The sequence below is a fragment of the Nannobrachium achirus genome, assembly GCF_963921795.1.
Source record: "Nannobrachium achirus genome assembly, chromosome: 21".
In the NCBI taxonomy this organism is placed as follows: domain Eukaryota; kingdom Metazoa; phylum Chordata; class Actinopteri; order Myctophiformes; family Myctophidae; genus Nannobrachium; species Nannobrachium achirus.
The window spans coordinates 43,176,731-43,196,061 of NC_137828.1; the positions used below are offsets into that span (position 1 = coordinate 43,176,731).

The window sequence follows — 19,331 nt, forward strand, 5'->3', positions numbered from 1 at the left end:
ACCAGGGGGGTCCCCAGATGATTTAATTAATGTGCAACATTGTTTTCTCTCTCAACAGTAAACAAACCGACATAAAGTTTAATTGTATAGAGCAGGGGTAGGCAACCTTAGGCACGGGTGCCAACATTGGCACAGCTAGGGGAGGGTGATCGCCGGCACACTGGAAGAAGTTTGAGAGAGAGGATTTTTATTTTAAAAACAAAACTTTTTTTGAACGTGGTCAATTAAATGAAGTTAGCTAATGAATAGCTAATTACATATTGCACAAAATTCTACATTCATTAAAACTCTGAACTCTGACTGGGGAGGGAGTCAGGGAGATAGGTGGTTTATTGCTCTGGGTCTAATGATACTTATAACAATGTCCTGCCAATCAACATATGACAAAATATTTGTCATTAAAATGTACCGTATGTTGACATGGCACACCGACACTCTAGAAAATAAAAACGTGGCACTTCATTTCAAAAAGGTTGCTGACCCCTGGTATAGAGGGTGTCTGCTCATTTCTAAAGTGACAATTAAGGACTTTTTAATACCTCTATTACAAATTAAACCAAAGCCAAATTGTCAGAAATTGTGAAAATAGACGATCTACATACTTATCAGCTATTTTCACAATAGAACCATATTATACAAAATGTAATGCCTCAACTCTTAGTGCTTATCAGGGTAGGGTGTCCCCAGTTCAAATATGATTATTTTGGGGGTCATGGCCTGACAAGGTTGAGAACCGCTAGGTTAGAACATATTATACAACAGGTAGCTCCGACGGAGCAATCTGATTGGTTGAAATAGCTTTCTACCCGTGGTGACAACGAGCATTATGGAGCAAGCAAACAAACAAACCATTTACAATAATCAGATATAATAACAAAAGTCTTGGCTTGCTGTCTCCAATGTACAGTATATTCCCAAAACCAAATTAGCAATACCACCACAGACAAATTAGCAATCCTAGAACAGTGTATGCAAAAAAGAAAAGAGTTGAATGAGAGAGGGGGGTTGTTGGGCAGATGAAGGAGAGCTCAACAGAGTTTGCTCTCCTTCACGTTTGGCAGCACTACTCACGTCTCTCTGGACATTAATCCTTCTTCTCGGTTACAGACCGTGGTGTACATTTACTCAAGTACTGTACTTGAGTACAATTTTGAGGTATTTATCTTTTTCTTTACTGGAGTGCTTCCAATTTTCAATAATCTTACTTCACTACATCTCAAAAACAATTATTGTACATTAATTTACTCCTCTCTAATTATTTGAAAACTACATTAACCTAACCACTTCAGCCCTATATACTTCAGCTATTTGAAAATAGCCGATCCACAAGCTCACAACGTGTCGCCATGCAACGCATTGTGGGCTTGTAGATCGACTTTTTTCAAAATACTTTTTTTATACATTTTAGAAATGGGACATTTCTGAGTACATGCCAGGATGCCAGTACCTTGGCATTTTGAATACTGAACTGAGTGTTTTACATTGTGGTATTGATACTTTTACTTGAGTAAAACATTTTAATACTTCTTCCATCACTACTTCTAAAGACAATAAGACATTAATCCTCTCCACTGGTAATGCAGCTCAGATACTCTCCTGGCTTACAGAGGATGTTCGTAGGGAAACTTTAAGGATCTCACACTGAGGGGGGGATAAAACCCCGAGAACAACATGCTTGTGACTCAGTCAGCTTTAAGACCCGTGTTCAGTGGACTTGCTCTCTGCATCGAGGCTACGTGTAAATCAACCCGAGGAAATCTGAATCTCACTATGCGGCAGTGTGCCAAAGATCACACCGACTGACTGTGTCAGGTTGCCTTTGATGGATGTTCCCCACATTCCTCTCCATAAAGCTAACAAATGTTGTTTCCCCGTGTGCGTGGCGGCGTATAATGTATGCCGCTGATGCTATCGCGAGGAGCGCACGCAGCTCAATCAAAGCTGGCAGTCACCTGCGATCACGCAGGCAGACAAGCACCATAAATGTCAAAGTAATTGTGACAAATCTCTCATGGGAAACACAGGTGTTTGTTGCTGTCAGGCTAAGCCTGGCACCAGGAGATATTACAGCACTGAGCTGCCAGAGGGCGCTGGGGGGATTTATGAAGTAAGAGCCTATTGAAGCTGCTCCTGAACCATATGCAAAACATTCCAGAGAATGTCTGTCCACATCTATATCATGTGCATCAGGCTTTTGTTGAATGCTATCTTTTTCTGTATTTTTCTGTATAGAGCATCGCAGCGGAAGTGGTTTACTGGTGCCACAAAAAATCTCCCATTCATTTTCCCCATAGACTTTTACAAAAATATTTATTACAATTATGTTAATCCTAAAACCAAGCCATCCAGGATCTCAGCGAATTGTGACCACAAAACCTTTGATCTTATATAAAAACATATTTTAATATTTAATTATTTGATATACTACATTTAATAAATACGCTTTGTTTAGCGATTTTCAAACATTGCTTTTCATAGAAACAAAGGTTTCATGGTCATGATTCACTGACATCCTGGATGGCTTAGTTCAAGGCTTAACATAATTGTTATAAATATTTACGTAAAAGTCAGGAGGAAATGAACGGTGGAATTATTATAATTTTTTTGGCACCAGTAAACTATGCCCACTGCGATGCTCTATAGTGTAGTGGTTTTTAAACGTTGTTATGCCCAAGGCATATCAATATACCGGTACAAAATATCGAAATATTTTGCTACTCACCAAAACAAAGCAGTTTTGTGTTGTTGAAAGTCTATTCTCCAGGGTGGGAAGCCTCTTAGGACCCCACTTTCTCTGTATAATACGCTTTTTGGTCATTTATATTGACCAGATCTGTAGAGGGTGCAGTGGAGTAAATAAAATAATTTCTTGTTTAGTGGATATATTTTATTTTCTCTCCAAAAAGTGTCCTGAGAGGCTTTCAACAACACAAAACTACCTCTGTTTCGGTGAGTAGCGAAATAGTTTTGTGTATGTTTTGCTAAAGTTGGAGACCTTGCGTGGCAGTGGAGTTTTCTGACTATGAGTCTGTTAGCATGTCTGGTAGGGCGTTAGTGAGAACTCACCAGCGCCCTGGACCAGGGCTAACGGTACATAGTGTACAGTACCTCAGCACACATGTTTGAGAATCTCGATGAATTGAATACATAGGACCACAACGGATCAGAGACGCACAGAGAGCACTGAGCTCAAACCTCACAAAAGGGCACTTCTGCGTGTGCAGATTTTTGTTGTTCAGTAGTAGTACAGTGAACTTCATTCTGCTTTCTGGCCGTCTCAACTAATGTTGTTTGCAGCTGCTAGGTTAAGGAGGTAATGATAGTGAAATTATAATTATTTGGTGAAAATGTTTGTCTTGCGGATGTTGGGCAGGCTATTAACACATTCAGGATGCTCTTGATAAAAAAATTATTTAATCGTCGACTGCCACGGTATTTTATTGATTTTTCCTTATTTCGGAGGCTCGGAGTAAAAGTAATCGAAGTAAATGTAATCCGAGTACTTCCGGAATTTCCGTGTGATAGTATTTTCTTTCACTCAGAACAGAAGAATGACAATCGCAGCCATCAGTTCTTTTGTAATGGCCGGTAGCGAATGTCTCATTTTATACATGAACGTGATCTGAAGTTAGATTACGAGATGTATTAGGAAACCGGATTTCCTTATCATGTTATATCCCGTTGCATTCTGGGAATTGGAGTGTTTCTCTTCAGCCGTGGCTGCCCCAGACAGTAAGCTACGGTTTAATATAAAACCCTATCAGACCTGTCAAAGGCGTCGACGGCACAAAGAGACATTGATGAGTTTGACTTTTTTAAATGTTTTATTTTTTTTGCAAAGGGGCACTTTGCGGCAAAAAGGGCAGGTTCCCAAGCACCCAAAGTCCCCCCCCCCCCCCTCCTTTTAGCATTATGGTATAACTGTTGCTTCTGTACTTTTTGCAAATGATTTAATAAAGTATTCAATCAATCAATCACTCGATCAATCAAATGCACATAAAATAGAAAAAGAAAGGCTCAATGGATAAAAGCTCTGTCTGCAGTAGAGGCTTGTCAGGAAATGCAACAAAATATTAGACATATATTACTACAGTACATCTTATTATTATTATTATCTATAAATTCCAGAAACCATGTCCGTCTGTGTGTATGCCGTAGCCAATCACGGGCCACGGGTCATGTATAACCATAGCCATGGGCGATTTGGGGTGTCTATGGGTTCACTTGCACCCCCTGGCCGCCAGGGGGGTGAACAACCTCCTAAAGTCATTGCAAGCTACACAAGCAACACATTTCCACAGAGCAAAAAAGTGTCTGTTATTTAGCTCTGGTGGTGAATTTGGTGGTGAACTGCTCCTAAAGCCTCTCTCTTTAAGTGTATTTTACACACAAGTTGTTGCAAAAATAAGTAAATAAATCATATAGACATATGCTCATGATGTCTAGAAAAGCACAGTTTATATTGTGTTACAATTAGATAAAAAATAAACATTAGAAACCCGTTAAAACAACAGGATAAACCATACAAAATCCGAAAATGTTCGCACGCGCGTATGAGGAACCCAGTCTTGCACCCCCTGCTAGAAGAGGCTAGAATCGCCTATGACCGTAGCCAATCAGAGAGAGTCAAAGAGTGACATCATAATATTGAATATATATCTGTGTGGAGTTTGCATGTGGAGCTTGCATGTTCTACCCGTGTCTCCTAGAGGTAGATAGTTACAAAATCGTGGGATAAAAATAAAGAAATAAATACAATTAAAATAAAATATAGAGGCATATATAAGGCTATATGAGGCTATATAATACCACACAAGGCTATATCGGACGGGTGAGGATCCCCTAGTATATTCAATATTCAAATTTGCCTTTGGCTTCACTAGAAATAGAGACATGTACTCTATGGTCCAATGAATACACATTAAGTAAAACTTTGGAGGGGGCACGGTGGCGCAGTGGTTAGCGCTTCGCCTCACAGCTAGAAGGTCCTGGGTTCGATTCCCACCGGGGAACGCTGTGGGTGCTGGGGGCGTGTTTCTCCCTCCGCGTCATCAGCGCCCACACCCTAGGTGGGGTCGGCGATAAGGCCTTTCTGTGTGGAGTTTGCATGTTCTCCCTGTGTCTCCTAGGGTTGATACCCTCACAAAAACATGCAGTAATCCTGGTCTCAATAATGCCTTCCCCTGGCCAGCTGGGGCGCTTGATGGAGGGGAAAGGAACTGGTTGGAATAACGTGTTCCTTCCACGCGCTACGTCCATCCTGGGGAAAATCCCCCCTGTCAGGTGAAAAGAAACAACTTGGACTACTCATGCATTGAAGGAAGCATGAGGTCAGTCCATTGTCTCCCCAGGTGTGGCAGAGGGAGAGCAGAGCCCAGGATTACATAGGCAATTGGCACTGGGTGAAAATGGGTTGCAAAATCATGGGATAGAAATTATAGAGGAAAAAAAAAGTAAAACTTTGGTGAAAGTGAAGACTTGGTGAAAATTGGCAAAAATTTAGCAAATCTAAAAGCTCACAATGTGTCACGTTGCGAGCTTGCAGATCTCATATTCAATCTGCTGGAGTATTTCCAATTTTCTGTAGGCTACATTTACTTCTACTCCACTGCATCTCAGAGGACTTATATATATATACATACTTATACTCCACTATAATTATTTGAAACCTTACTAATTAATACATTTGTAGATTTTGATTATTATTACAAAACATAGAGTAACTCTATTCAGCCCTGCAGTATCGGCCATTTGAAAGTAGCCGACGTGACGCATTGTGAGCTTGTAGACCTGCTATTTTCAAAATATTTGTATGCGTTTGAAAACTTGTGAGATGGGACATTCTGCGTGTACTTTCTACTTAACATTTTCATAGCAATTCTTTTGTACTATTACTCAAGTACATTTTGAATATCAGACTAGCCTTATAAGGGCACAGTCCGCACTGTGGCCACTTTTATTCCACCTATGAGGGCGGACTTTGCATTTCCATGGGAATGGAGCGGTTTTCTCACTTTGCTGCCATTTTCCAAAAAAAAAGAAAAAAAAAAGAATTCCCACTGAAATGCATGGGCAGAATCCGCCCTCAGATAGGTAGAATAAAAACGCGGTGTGACCGTGCCCTAACAGAGTATTTCTACATTGCAGTATTTATACTTTGACTCAATTAAAACAAATGTGAGCACTTTTTCCATAACTGCCTCGCACTTACTTCCCATGGTGTAGCTGAGTTCCTGTTCCTGCTGTGGACGGTGTACCTGTGCTACGCTGTGAGGACCGTCCCATCGGCGTTCCACGAGCCGCGCTACATGGCCATCGCTGTCCACAACGAGCTCATCCTGTCGGCCATATTCTATGTCGTCAGGTAATCAAAGCCTCCCCACTGGGCTGCGTTCAGTATGAGTATGAGATATGGTGATCAATACCGTCTTTGGAGCAGACACTTTGTTATAACTTTTGGTAATACTTTCCGTTTGTTTGGTTTGTTTTGACTCTGCTTGAGTTTCAGTGTGGCTACGAGGCTTGCCACATGGATCAATAAGTGCCAGGAAGTTATTGATTTATTTATTTTTATTTTGTTTATACATTTATTTATTCATTATGTCATTCGATACTCTTTATTTACTATAGGATTGTTTTTAGAGGGATAGACTGGCAGAGAGTCGCTGAGCCATAATTGGTTATATGATTGACGTAACAGGTTAATAATTATGGGGTGCCCGCTGGCCTACTGGTCCAGGCGCATACCACATAGGCATTGCCACATAGGCATTGATGCCTGACGGCGTTGCCGATCTGGACAACCTTTGCCTTGTGTCACTCCCCATCTCTCCCCCCATTTCCTGTCAGTCTACTGTCCTATCTAATAAAGGCATAAAAACCCAAAACAAATATAAAAATTTTATAAAAACAGGTTAATTACTAGCACAACTCAAGTGACAAGAAATGTAAAAAGCTTGATCTTCAAATAGTGCTAAATGCAGAAAAACCCACTCCTCTGCTACTGCAACCAGATGAAAGCAAAGGGTTAGATTTTCTGTAGGCTAGATAGTCTATTTCTGGCAAAGAGGTTTGGTGTAGGGAGGAATTTCTCCCTACACTAAAGTACAGAGTGAAAGGTCAAGTTTATTAACTATGGACAATTTAAGTGGTTAAATGTCTGAAAATACACTAACCTGAATCCAAAACAACGCTACACAATGATAATGCTGTCAAACAACTATCTATAAAATCTATGCAAAAGTTTAATCTGCAACACAATGTTATACAATTTGTAGTGGGGGTCCCTGCTCTCTCAGCTAAGGGGTCCTTGGCCTGAAAAACGTTGAAGACCCCTGATCTAGTATTTTCTATAGTATTCTTCTAACATGGCTCAACCTCAGGTGTACACAAGGGGCAAACCCCCTGCGCTGGAATTGAAGCTCTCTTCTGAGTTTTTCTAATGGCCTTGTACTGTAGATGTCGCTTTTTTCACCTTCTGCCGGTCGCAATACAATATACTCTCAATAGAACCTAAGGTTTTGGGCAGACTTTACACTTGATTTTATTACCTTAGCAAACATTTTCATAAACACTTTGTTTTCAATCGCTAGTCATCATTATATGCGTTTTGTAAATTATGATCCCATTATTTTTATTATGTATTTGAATTCATGATAAAGTATGTGTCTAGGATTTCTACTGTTTATACCGAGTGAAAACCCACCCTTTCTGCGGTTGCCGCCAACTGCAGTCGTTTCCAGAAATTCAAAGATGTCGGATTTCAATTCGCCGAAAAAGTGGCTTCAAACCGGTCTGTAGAAACCAACAGGCCTCGCTGTGTCCATATTCTTTTACAGTCCACCACACTAACTACTATGCTAACTATACCACCATGCAGACTACAAATTAGATGCTTGAGCTGACACTGCTAAAGCCACTCTCAGCTGGAGTCCGTCTAATTAAAAGCTCTGCACCACCACGTTATTCACTAATTACACACGTCCCAAGGACTGATATTTTCTTTCTCCACACAGAACGATCGGCTGTGATATAATTAATATCTGTAACCACGTAAATTGGCTGTAGCTGAGGTATTTTGGGAGCACGGAGGCGTCAGGTTCTCCCTGGTTTAGTTTAGTTTTTAGCATTCGGAAATGTGTGTCTGTTGTGCCGAGCCTTTTAATGGGGCTTTTTGCAAGCCGTGGTGTCTATTTGTCTAAGGCTCCAGTGCCTGTAGCAAACAGCCAGACGAGAGAGACCCCTTATCTATACTATAATTTTGCGAATGTCTGTCTGAGTGAGTGAGTGAGTGAGTGTCTGTCTGTCTGTCTGTCTGTCTGTCTGTCTGTCTGTCTGTCTGTCTGTCTGTCTGTCTGTCTGTCTGTCTGTCTGTCTGTCTGTCTGTCTGTCTGTCTGTCTGTCTGTCTGTCTGTCTGTCTGTCTGTCTGTCTGTCTGTCTGTCTGTCTGTCTGTCTGTCTGTCTGTCTGTCTGTCTGTCTGTCTGTCTGTCTGAAACAGCGTTTCTCCTCAGTGGCTGGAGCATTTGATCTGAAATCGCATCACCAATAGCATATGAACACACCTGACATAACTGTGAAGCCCGTTTGTCACTTTCACAAATCATATGCTGTATATTAGCATTTTTATGGTGTATCTATATCTATTTAGCCTACAGTACCTTTTGTGACCACACATGTTAAGGGAGGGGCGCTGTTGTTCAGGCCATGCACAATCACACACAAACCCACACACACACACACGGAGGGGGGGGGGGAGTGTGTGTGTGTGTGCAGGCGGGCGGGGGGGGGGGGGGGTTCTGGCCCTGTTACAGATGTTGTCCAAAAATCATGCAGATCGGTACACAGTATCTCTGTAGCCGTTAAATGGAACGGGTATTTCTTACATTGATGCTCCTACATATTAGCATGCAAGCACCAGTTAAAGTTACTTTCCATCCCTCATATACTGTGTGCACAGTGCACATCCCATAACCCACACACTGCACATCATTTCGGAGCTCATATCTTTGAACGGGTAAGGGCTAGTACAGTAAATTGGAGCGCTTGTCTGGCATCGCGGGTTGATGCTGAGGGGTTGCAACCTGGGACTCACGGCTGCAGCTTGTTAGAGGCATCCCAGCATCCACTTCTGTTACTTACACAAGCTGCTATATAATCCCACAGTGACCAGTTAGAGCACAGACCAGACGTCTGTCCCTTGATCACAGCGTGGGTAATAGGGTACAGTCTGGCCCAGGGTGAGGTTGATGTGTGGGTAGAAAATGAATAACAAGACAGGCTGTAATATTAATGGCATTGCCTCCATGCATGTTGTGGATCTCTCACATAATGTCGATGACATCGGTGTGGAACTCCATATTTGGGCAGTAAAAGAAAAAAAGCGCACGCACGCACGCACGCACGCACGCTAGCTCTCATGTTACCAAGTAAAGAAGTTAAAATAAATACTGTTTGGAGTTAAAGAACTGCTGTGGGGATTCATTCAAGAACTTTGCAGTTACTATCTCAGATCAAAGGTAATATTCAGCTCGTATGAGTTGAATTTTTGATTGGTCCATGCTGACGTCATGATTGTGGTTATAACACGGACCAATCAAAGGCCGTAAACGGTGCTAATTATTTGTTAAACGCGCTTATAGCAAGCCTCTGTGTCCATGACGATATGGTCAAACCGGTGTTCGATTGGTCTGTTCTGTTTGCTTAACACATGACTTCATGATCAGAAGTGCTTTTGATTGGTCCGTGCTGACGTCATGGTTAACACTAAGTGAAACATAGGAGCGGTTTGCACCGCTCAAAAGTTTTTGTTTCATACGACTTTACATTGTGCAAGACTGCAAGTACAGTAACGGCAGGGGAAGCAGCTTCTTCTTTTGTGTATCATCGTCAACATACTGAACATAGGCAAAAATCAGAGCTATCCATGTGCAAAGGTTGGAGTCTGTAGAACTAACCGTGTGCTGTGAGACCCCAGTCATGCTTACTCAGTTACTTGTTATGTGAAAGTCCTATGACGTCTGACATCATACATACAATCCCTTTTATGCCCATATATGGAGATCCCTGTCTGTAGAACCAACCATGTGCTGTGAGACCCCAGAGGCCCAGACATTTGTGTGGTTGCCCTAACAGGCCATCATCTGGGAATCACATGTAGAGGTCAGCTCCATATATGGAGATCTAGGTGATGATCCAGTCGTCTCCATATGGACATCCAGGGTTTGATCTTTGATGAGTTGATGCCACAACAGTGTGATGTCATAATGTCAACAATATGATGTCACAACAATGTGACATTGACATTGAGGCATTGAGGCGTTAAGACTCTACGGACAAAAAAGAAAAGAAAAATCACAAAACAACACTAAACAAATTGACCCTTACAGGTCTGTAACTCCCAGATTCACAGGGGTCCTTAAAAACCTAAAAGGTTTGAGAAACTGATCTAGGAATAAATAAAATAAGTAGTGCAAGTTTTGCAACATCAACGGAAGCATTCAAAATAAAGAAAATAATTGATTACTGTAAATTACATATCAATGATCTGGTATGGGAATGGCATAGACTGGCATACTCACCAGCATTTCAGGCAGTATCTGCACCTTTGTCCGATACTGCTATCCAGTGGTGGGAAAAGTACAATTTTCTTTTACCAAAGTAAAGTTATCAATACTGCAGTATAGAAATACCTGTACTCTGTTAGTAAATCTACTTAGTTACTTTAAACCACTGCTGGTATCAACTCTAGATATCATTTGGCATTTGTCGTTGCCCTCAGTATCCAAGCCTTTGGCTTGGGCTTAGGGCTGTCACGATTATGATATTTTACATTATGATTAATTGTCACTCAAATAACTGCGATTAACGATTTAATTGTGTTTTTGTCGTTGACAATTACAATTCTGTTTGGCTTTTAGGCTTCGAAGTTGCACATGGTAGATGACACATAACCTAAAAATACAAAGAAATTACTGACATATTTGACAACTTACTTAAAACAACATTGATAGTGGAAATAGCAGATCTACAAGCTCACAACGCGTCGCATCGCTTTTTACATGGAAACGATTATGACGATTGTGAGAAATAATCACGATTATGTCAAATAATCGCGATTAGATGATTATGTAATAATTGTGACAGCCCTACTTGGGCTGCTCGTGGTTGGATTATTAATTATCTATATTAAAACATTGCATTAGTGATGCTGTAGCCAATCAGAAGTGTTTCCAATGAATCGAGTATAAAAGGTTCAGATCCTTCTGTGTACGCTAGAATGATTAATGATGCTGCATAACATTATTCCTGTCACGCCCCAACAGGGAATGACATTTTGCACACAGCAAATAATTGGATAAATGTAGCAGCACATTGTGCAACGCCTATTTGATTTTGCATTATTTTGGATTATTATATATTTCATTGCTCCACTCACCAGTGGTGGAAAGTAACTAAGTACATTTACTCAAGTACTGTACTTAGGTACACTTTTGAGGCAGTTTTACTTTACTGGAGTAGGCCTATTCACAATTTTCAACACATTTACTTCTACTCCATTATGTCAGAGGTGAATATATAGTTATTTGAAAACCTTTGTTTCTAGTTTCTAGTTACTTTTACTTAATTTTGATTACCATGCAAGGTTCAAGGATCAAGGTTGTACTTTATTGTTACATCTTTTGTACAGGTACATAAGAGTAAAACGTATTTTGGTTTGGCTTCCTTCAGACAATGCAACGGTATATAATAACAGCAGAACAAAACAAAAATAGAAGATAGTTATACTAATAATTACATATTACAAAACATATTACAAAACATACACCACTTCAGCCTTAATAATTATATACTTTGGCTATTTGAAAATACACGATCTACAAGCACACAACGTGTCGCATAGATCTGCTATTTCTAAAAGATTTGTATGCATTTTGAAAACTTGTGAAATGGGACATTCTGCACAACCAGTACTGTTACTTTTGGGATTTTTTTGTGCCAATACTTTTGTACTTCTACTCAAGTAAATGTTGAATACCTGACTTTTACTTGTAACAGAATATGTTTACCTTGTGGTATTGATTACTGAAGTACAAAATCTCTTCCACCACTGCAAATAATTGGATAAACATAGCACACTGCGCCAGGGGTGTCACACCAAATTCTGGGCCCTGGGTACAAGGATTCACTCACATTTTATGCTTTAACTATTGAAAAATAGCAGATGTACAAGCTCACAGCGCGGCACCGAGTGCCACGCTGCGAGCTTGTAGATCTGCTATTTTTTTTTAAACCGTGAACATTTTGTGCAAGTCATTTGCAAATCCTTTTTTCGAAAAACCTATGTTTCTATGTCAGTGGTGCTCAAACCTTTTCATGTGAAGGACCCCCAAAATTATATGTATTTGGCCACGGACCCCCATCTCAAAATAGTTAGTTCCAGGGACCCCCCAGAAGCAAAATTTGACTTACAAATGTCCGCTTAAAAAATACATATATATACTGTAACTCAGTCCCCCCCCCCCCCCCCCCCTTTGTGACACCCCTGCACTGTGCTGTGCCTGTTAGTTTTTCATTATGTTGGATTGTAATATAATTCATCACTCCCTCAACTGTCTCTTCTTTGTGTCTCTGTTTTTTAATAGGTTCACCCTGGCTCCCGAGCTCCATCCAGACTGGATGTTGTTACTGTTTTTCGCCCACACCCACCTAACCATAACAGTCACTCTGGGACTACTTCTTGTCCCCAAGGTACTCTTCCTATGCTAGATTCATTGCTCCCTTTACTTTACCCGTCTAGGCTAGGGAATATGAAAAGTGTGGCAAGCTCATGTGTTCATTTTTAGACTGCTTTACAATACAGAAGGACACTTTTAGACTTTTGAAGTTGACCTAGTACTCAGTCAGTAGTAATTATGCAAAAACTTCTTGCATTAGCACATATCCTTCGGGGCCAATATTTACAAGTGAGGATTTTACTGTGAGCTTGTCTGATGATAATATTTTGAGCTCATTGTTGTTTGCTGAAATTACAGTTTCTGCAACCTTAAAACAACTTTTTTTTTATTAATAAAATGTAAATTTGTTTTCTTTCAGAGATTTTCACTAACCTTTGAAAATTCATAAAATATTCCACGATGCTCTGATTTGCTTCGATTTGCTCTGATTTGTTCCAAGACCTTCTACCTTGGAAAACATTAGTGATCCATAATCTAGCGAACAATGCCATCCAGGAAAAGGGTTTTCCTTTGTTGTCCGATTTTGGTCTGGTGACATCGTCAACGTGTCGGTTGTCCTTCCGTTTACCCCGGAAGTAATTTGTGACCCATAAGCTAGAGAACAGCGCCATCCAGAGTAAAAAATAAGCAACTTGTCAAACACATGACGTGGCAGTTTTATATGTCGGCTATAACTCGCCAAACTCGTCATAACTCATTGTATGAGTTAATGCAATATAACTTATACAATCTGTTTGATACAGTATGTTAATACAATATAACGTATACAATTGGGGTGGTCATATTTTATCTCCCTGCTCATCTATAGAAACATTTAGATTGTGTCAAAGGTCATGTCTCATGATAGAAGAAGAAAGAGTTACATAGTGCTGCTTTAACTAGTACAGTTAATGGCAACACTGTCTATAGGTTATTTTTTAGCAGCTTGCTTCAGCTGCTGCTCTTGTTACACACAGGAATGTAGGCGTTTCCTTCCTTGATAGGCCTATATGCAAGAAGGCTCAAAGAAGGAGAAGACACCCACCCGGAAGTTGACACACCACGGTCCATGCGCCATGACACTTTGGGTGGCGGAAGTGGCACCGGAGGTTCGGTGAATAACATTAGCGTCTATGAGCTTCGGCTGGGACAGCTCATGAACAAAAAATAATTCTGAACGATAGAGACCTTTGTTGTATAATCGCTCCAGGAATATAAAAGAAGACATATCACAGGTATTTTTACAATCACTTGCTTTTTGATGTGCACAGTACATAATGTTATTGAGGCACCTAAACAGCGGCAAGTATAGTTTCTGTCTCGGAGCTATCGCGAGATTTGGATTCCAGACAGGGAATGGTGGAGAGTCTCGCGGTCTATCTAGTTCAGAAATGTAAATTGTGCTCTTTAGATGCCTCTATAATGTTATACAGTGTACTCACCGAAAAGCAACACAGCACAAAACTATGTGTGACATGTTTTCTTGTATATTCCTGAGCTGAGTGTTTTATAAAGGTCTCTATCGTTCAGAATTATTTTTTGTTCATGAGCTGTCCCAGCCGAAGCTCATAGACACTAATGTTATTCACTGAACCTCCGGTGCCACTTCCGCCACCCAAAGTGTCATGGCGGATGGCCATGGAGCCTAAAATGACGTTGGTGTCCATTCCTTCTTTGATCTTCCTTGGATATATGTATCCAGGTAGGCAAAAGGGGCGAGGGCCGGCTTTAGTGAAAATGGGTGTGGCTTTAAACAGAAGCATAGGTCGCCATCTGGTGGCCAAAGGAACGAACTACAGATTTAAAGTTGCAACATACACATTCATATATCTCATAGAATTAAATTCGCTATGTCTCTGAAACAGTGTTCAAAGGAGTGGCATATCTTTTATTTTATATCTTATTTATTTCCCCTCTTTGCTCTCTGCGTCCAGTTCTTGTTTTCCGGTACACACATGCGAGACGACATTGCGTCGGAGGCCTACGAGGACGAGATGGACATGGGTCGCTCCGGCTCCTACCTGAATAGCAGCATCACCTCGGCATGGAGCGAACACAGCCTGGACCCCGAGGACATCCGGGTACGACCGGGCGCTTCCCCCGCTTCCACCCTTTTCACCCCAACCTCCCTGCAATTCTTACCCCAGGGGTCTTCAATGTTTTCAGGCCAAGGACCCCATAGTTGAGAGAGAGAGAGATGAAGCAGGGACCCCCACAACCTTTTCATAGATTCCATATAGTTTCATCGTTTGACAGCACGATCATCAGTGTATTTTGGATTTATGTAAATTTGTGTTTTCAGGTATTTAACCACTTGAATCGTCATTACTTAATAAACTTGACCTTTCACTCTGTACTTAGCCTGATCTTTTTCCCCTCTACAGCAAAACTCTTTGCTGAAAATAGCCGATCTACAAGCTCACAACGCCTCGCAGCGAGAGGCGTTGTGAGCTTGTAGATCTACTATTTTTGGCTAAAAAAAGTTCTCAGAATATTGACACTAGGGTTCAGGTGATTAATATAAAAAAGGAGAAAAAAAATCACTCAAAGATTTGGAGGACCCCCTGTAGTAACTCTGAGGACCCCCTAGGGGTCCCGGACCCCCTGTTGAAGACCCCTGCCATTGTATATAACCCAGTGGTTGTCAACCTATTCAGGCCACCAACAAAATAATCATAATTTGAACTGGGGACTCTCCCAAAATAATCATATTTGAACTATCCAGCCGATAAGCACTTGGAATTTAGGAGTTGAGGCATTCGATTTAGTTTGACTCGGTTCCACAGATAAATATTGCGGAAATAGCCGGTCTACGAGCTTGTGAAGTTGTAGATTGGCTATTTTCAGTGTTTGACCAGTTTTTATAGTATAGTTTGTTGATTACTTTTGATGCAGTAATCGTCTTTTCTTTTTTCTTCTTCTTAGTATTAAAAAGGTCTTAAAAGTCCTTAAATTGTCACTTCACTGCCCCCCCCCCCCCCACACACAGGTTGAGAACCACTGGTATAACCTGGTGAAACCACTGTTTTTAAATCCCTGTCATTTGTGGAAAATATACTGAGCCATGGCAGTCTTTTTATTGCAGACGCCAGACGAAATGGGCCATCACAGTTCTGTTAATGGCTGTGGCGTAAGATCTGACACTCTTTGGGAAAAACGTACCAATGTGAGCAGAGGTTTCTGTTTTGTCCGTTAGAGCTGAATAAGTCTCTCCAAACGATTTGAGCACCAGATATCAAAGTTGATCATATTTATATCCTGCTTGTTTTGAGAGCTGTCACTGTATCGGATGGACACAGAGACATAAATACAATAAATTCAGGACCAAAGCTTTTAGAGACTCTTTCAGACTGATCGTTAAAACACACACTGTTTTTTGTTTATATGCCATCCAAGACCGTCCTGTCTTTTTCCATTACATCACCAAGCATGTGATACACACCATGGTGCTTTGTTAACCAGCTGTATGTAGTTGTGTGTCTTGGGTATGTACTGCATGTTTTCTGTCGTATAGAACGTCTGCTTTTTTACGTGACACCATCTTGGTTGGACACCACAATTATTCACGTTTAAAATTGTAAAAATTAAGCTTAAATTTCCAGGTCAATAATTGTTTTTTGTGGTGGTGTTTCTTTCTTTTTCTTACAAATTCTACAGGAGGAATTGAAGAAACTCTATTCCCAGTTGGAGATCTACAAGAGGAAGAAGATGGTGGCCAACAACCCTCATCTCCAGAAGAAGCGGAGCTCCAAGAAGGGTCTGGGTCGCTCTCTGATGAGGCGCATCACCGAGCTCCCTGAATCGGTGCACCGGCAGTGCAGCCGCGAAGACAAGGAGGCGGAGCACGGCAGCAACCGTAACAGCACCTGCATGCTGAGGAAGAACCCCTTCGACCCGAACCACTCGGGGAAGCCCGTCAAAGATGAGACGCAGAAGAACAACGTCTTTTCGCTGAAGAAGTCCCACAGCAGCTACGACCACGTTCGAGATCAGAACGAGGACTCGAACAGCTTGGCGACGGATAAGATGGAGGAGAATGCGTCCGAAGGGTCTCTCCTGATGGGCAAGAAACTAGTCAAGAAGTCCAATGAGAAGACGGACGCGACCAGCGAATCGACTGAGTCGGTTCCTTTGGTCTGCAAGTCGGCCAGTGCTCATAACCTCACTGCGGACAAGAAACCGATTCACCCGAGAACCTCCATGCTACAGAAGTCCCTGAGTGTTATCGCCAGTGCTAAAGAGAAGACACTGGGTTTAACGGGAAAAGCTCAGGGTGTGGAGGACAACAACAACAAGAGAAGTCAGACAAATGGCAACGATACCAGGCCCGGCGTGGAGCCAGAGGACGAATGCCTGCCCAAGATGATCATCAGCCAGTCGGTTGAGTACAAACAGACGGCAGCAAAAGGTGGGATCATGAAACAGCAGGTGAGTGGAAGTCAGCCGTCCATCTGCTCTGAGCCCGTGAAGGGCAAGGACACCTATGATCTCTCAGAAGTGTGTCCCTGGGAGGTAGAAGACCTCCCGACTCCGTCTGAAAACAGGGTCCAGAAACACGTGTCCATTGCGCCGAAGGAAACCACAACAGTTCATGGAAACGGCTCCAAGGTAATAAAACCTCAGCAGCAGAAGCAGAAAGTTCCCGATCAGTCCCCGTCTGGTGCTCTCCATTCTAAAGAACCCCAGAGGACACTAGTGGTGTGTCCATGGGAAGATGCAAATGAGAGTCAAGCCAGTCAATTAGAAGGCTTAAAGACACAACCGTGCGTTCAGGTTAACCAAAATACCAAAACTGACCAGTCCCGCCCTGCAATAGAGAGCTTCAATACCCAGCGGGTTGATGTCTGCCCATGGGACTTTGAAGAGCCCTTATCAAAGACAGCTGAATTTACCCCTTCTGCAGAGACCACAAAGCAGAGGAAGGCCACCAGTCCTGTGGGTGGGAAAGGGAGAAGTGCTGTAACAGAATCCTTCCTCACAGGAGAATCACTCAAGTTGCCTGTTTCAAAGGCAGACGTGTGTCCCTGGGATTGCGACACCGCAGCTCCACCTCCACACTCCGAGAGAACACCCAGTCCTTCTCAGGTTTCCAAGACCAAGGAAGCCCCCTCCAAAAAGAAGGGCACAACGCCTTCCACAAGAACAGTTGAGAAGGACAAGCCTAAAGATACCGACGAGGAGAGAAGCAGAACAAAAGCCAAGGACAAGAAAAAATCTTCAGAGAAACACGTGAGCCAGCAGGCCCAGGTGTGCCCTTGGGATGTGGAGGATCAGGAGATGCCTTTGGTAGAAAAAAGGAAAAGTCCGAATTTTGGAGCAGCTAAAGTACAGCAGGCTGGAGCAACCAAAGTACAGCCGGCTGAGGTGTGTCCGTGGGATTTCGGCGGTGCTGCAGACAAAAGTTCTTCTTCAGTAAAACAACAGAGCAATCAGAAACCCAAAGGGCCGATGGTAGTTGAGGCAAGAAGAGCAGATGTTTGTCCCTGGGACTTTGATGAGAGCACACAAGGCAAAAAGGCATGACACTCAAACTAAAATAATGGACCGTTGAAAAATTATATTTCTTCTTGTATACCTTTTTCCACTTTAAAATCCTCAAATATTGACATTATTATTAGGGTGACTTGGAAGAAAAGATGATTAATTTCCACAAGTTGCCTTCCTTTCTGAATTTTGTTTAATTTTTTTTAAGTTAAACGTACAAAAACAAGATGGCATAATCATGTTAAAGCATTCCAGATTATTACAGATTATTCCTAAAGGTAAAGAAGACCTAGCCTATAATTATGCAAGTTTTGATTAAACTTTTTCACTTAATGTGCATTGTTACAAATCTTCATTGATCATATTCTGTGTTCAATCAACATTTATAATTCTTAGGCTAATTAAATATTAACTCATCAGTAAGTATACAAATAAAATGTAGAAGGTATAAAGGGAAAAGAAAAGCACTGATATGTATAAGAAGCTACACAATTTGAATTATTATGATAGAAAAGAGTAAAAGCCAAAGAGTAAGTGACCATCTTCAAAGAACGGTGATCTATGTTGGGGACAACAATCTTCATTTTGTAACTGTGTCAAGCCAAGGCACTGATTACGAGGGACCCGGTCTAATAGCACTTTAGCAAACTCCATGTAAAAAAATGTACTGAGGATAGGTTGCGTTCTTTAACTACATGAGTTAATCTTGTACATCGACATGTCCACTTACTTTCTTAAAGGAGTAGTTTGTCCAAAAAAAGTACTTATTTTGTGTCAATTACACACCTCATGAAGCCTTGAATTCATGGAGATTTCTTTGTTTTGTCGCATTCTTTAGCCAATAATATGATGAACGGGTCATCGGTCAATAGGAGACTCAGCTTTGACGGTCATCAAATTATTGGCTTAGGAATGCAACAAAAACAAAGTAATCTCCATGAATTCAAGGTTTCATGGTGTGATTTTTGGGTGAACTACTCCTTTAACCTCGTCGCTTGATATCATAAAAGATATCACACATCAAATTAGCACGTGAATTGCTGAGGTTTTTTACGGTTTAGCTTTCGTTTATAGTTCTCAGCTCAGTCTAATAATATTGCTTCCTAAATTCTGTGGAGATTACTGTATGTGC

At 41.5% G+C, this 19,331-nt stretch overlaps 1 protein-coding gene across 1 annotated transcript in view; it reads left to right on the top strand.

The window, feature by feature from the left end:
* gpr158a (G protein-coupled receptor 158a) overlaps window positions 1-18,238 on the top strand; it is a gene marked incomplete at both ends in the record, with an annotated part of 134,254 nt that extends 116,016 nt beyond the window's left edge. The window contains 5 exons of the mRNA XM_080752296.1: window positions 6,226-6,364; window positions 12,644-12,749; window positions 14,650-14,796; window positions 15,801-15,881; window positions 16,373-18,238. Of these exons, the coding sequence (XP_080608422.1) occupies window positions 6,226-6,364; window positions 12,644-12,749; window positions 14,650-14,796; window positions 15,801-15,881; window positions 16,373-18,238 (2,339 nt within the window). The remainder of the gene's footprint in view (window positions 1-6,225; window positions 6,365-12,643; window positions 12,750-14,649; window positions 14,797-15,800; window positions 15,882-16,372) is intronic.
* Between the last annotated feature and the right edge of the window lie 1,093 nt (window positions 18,239-19,331).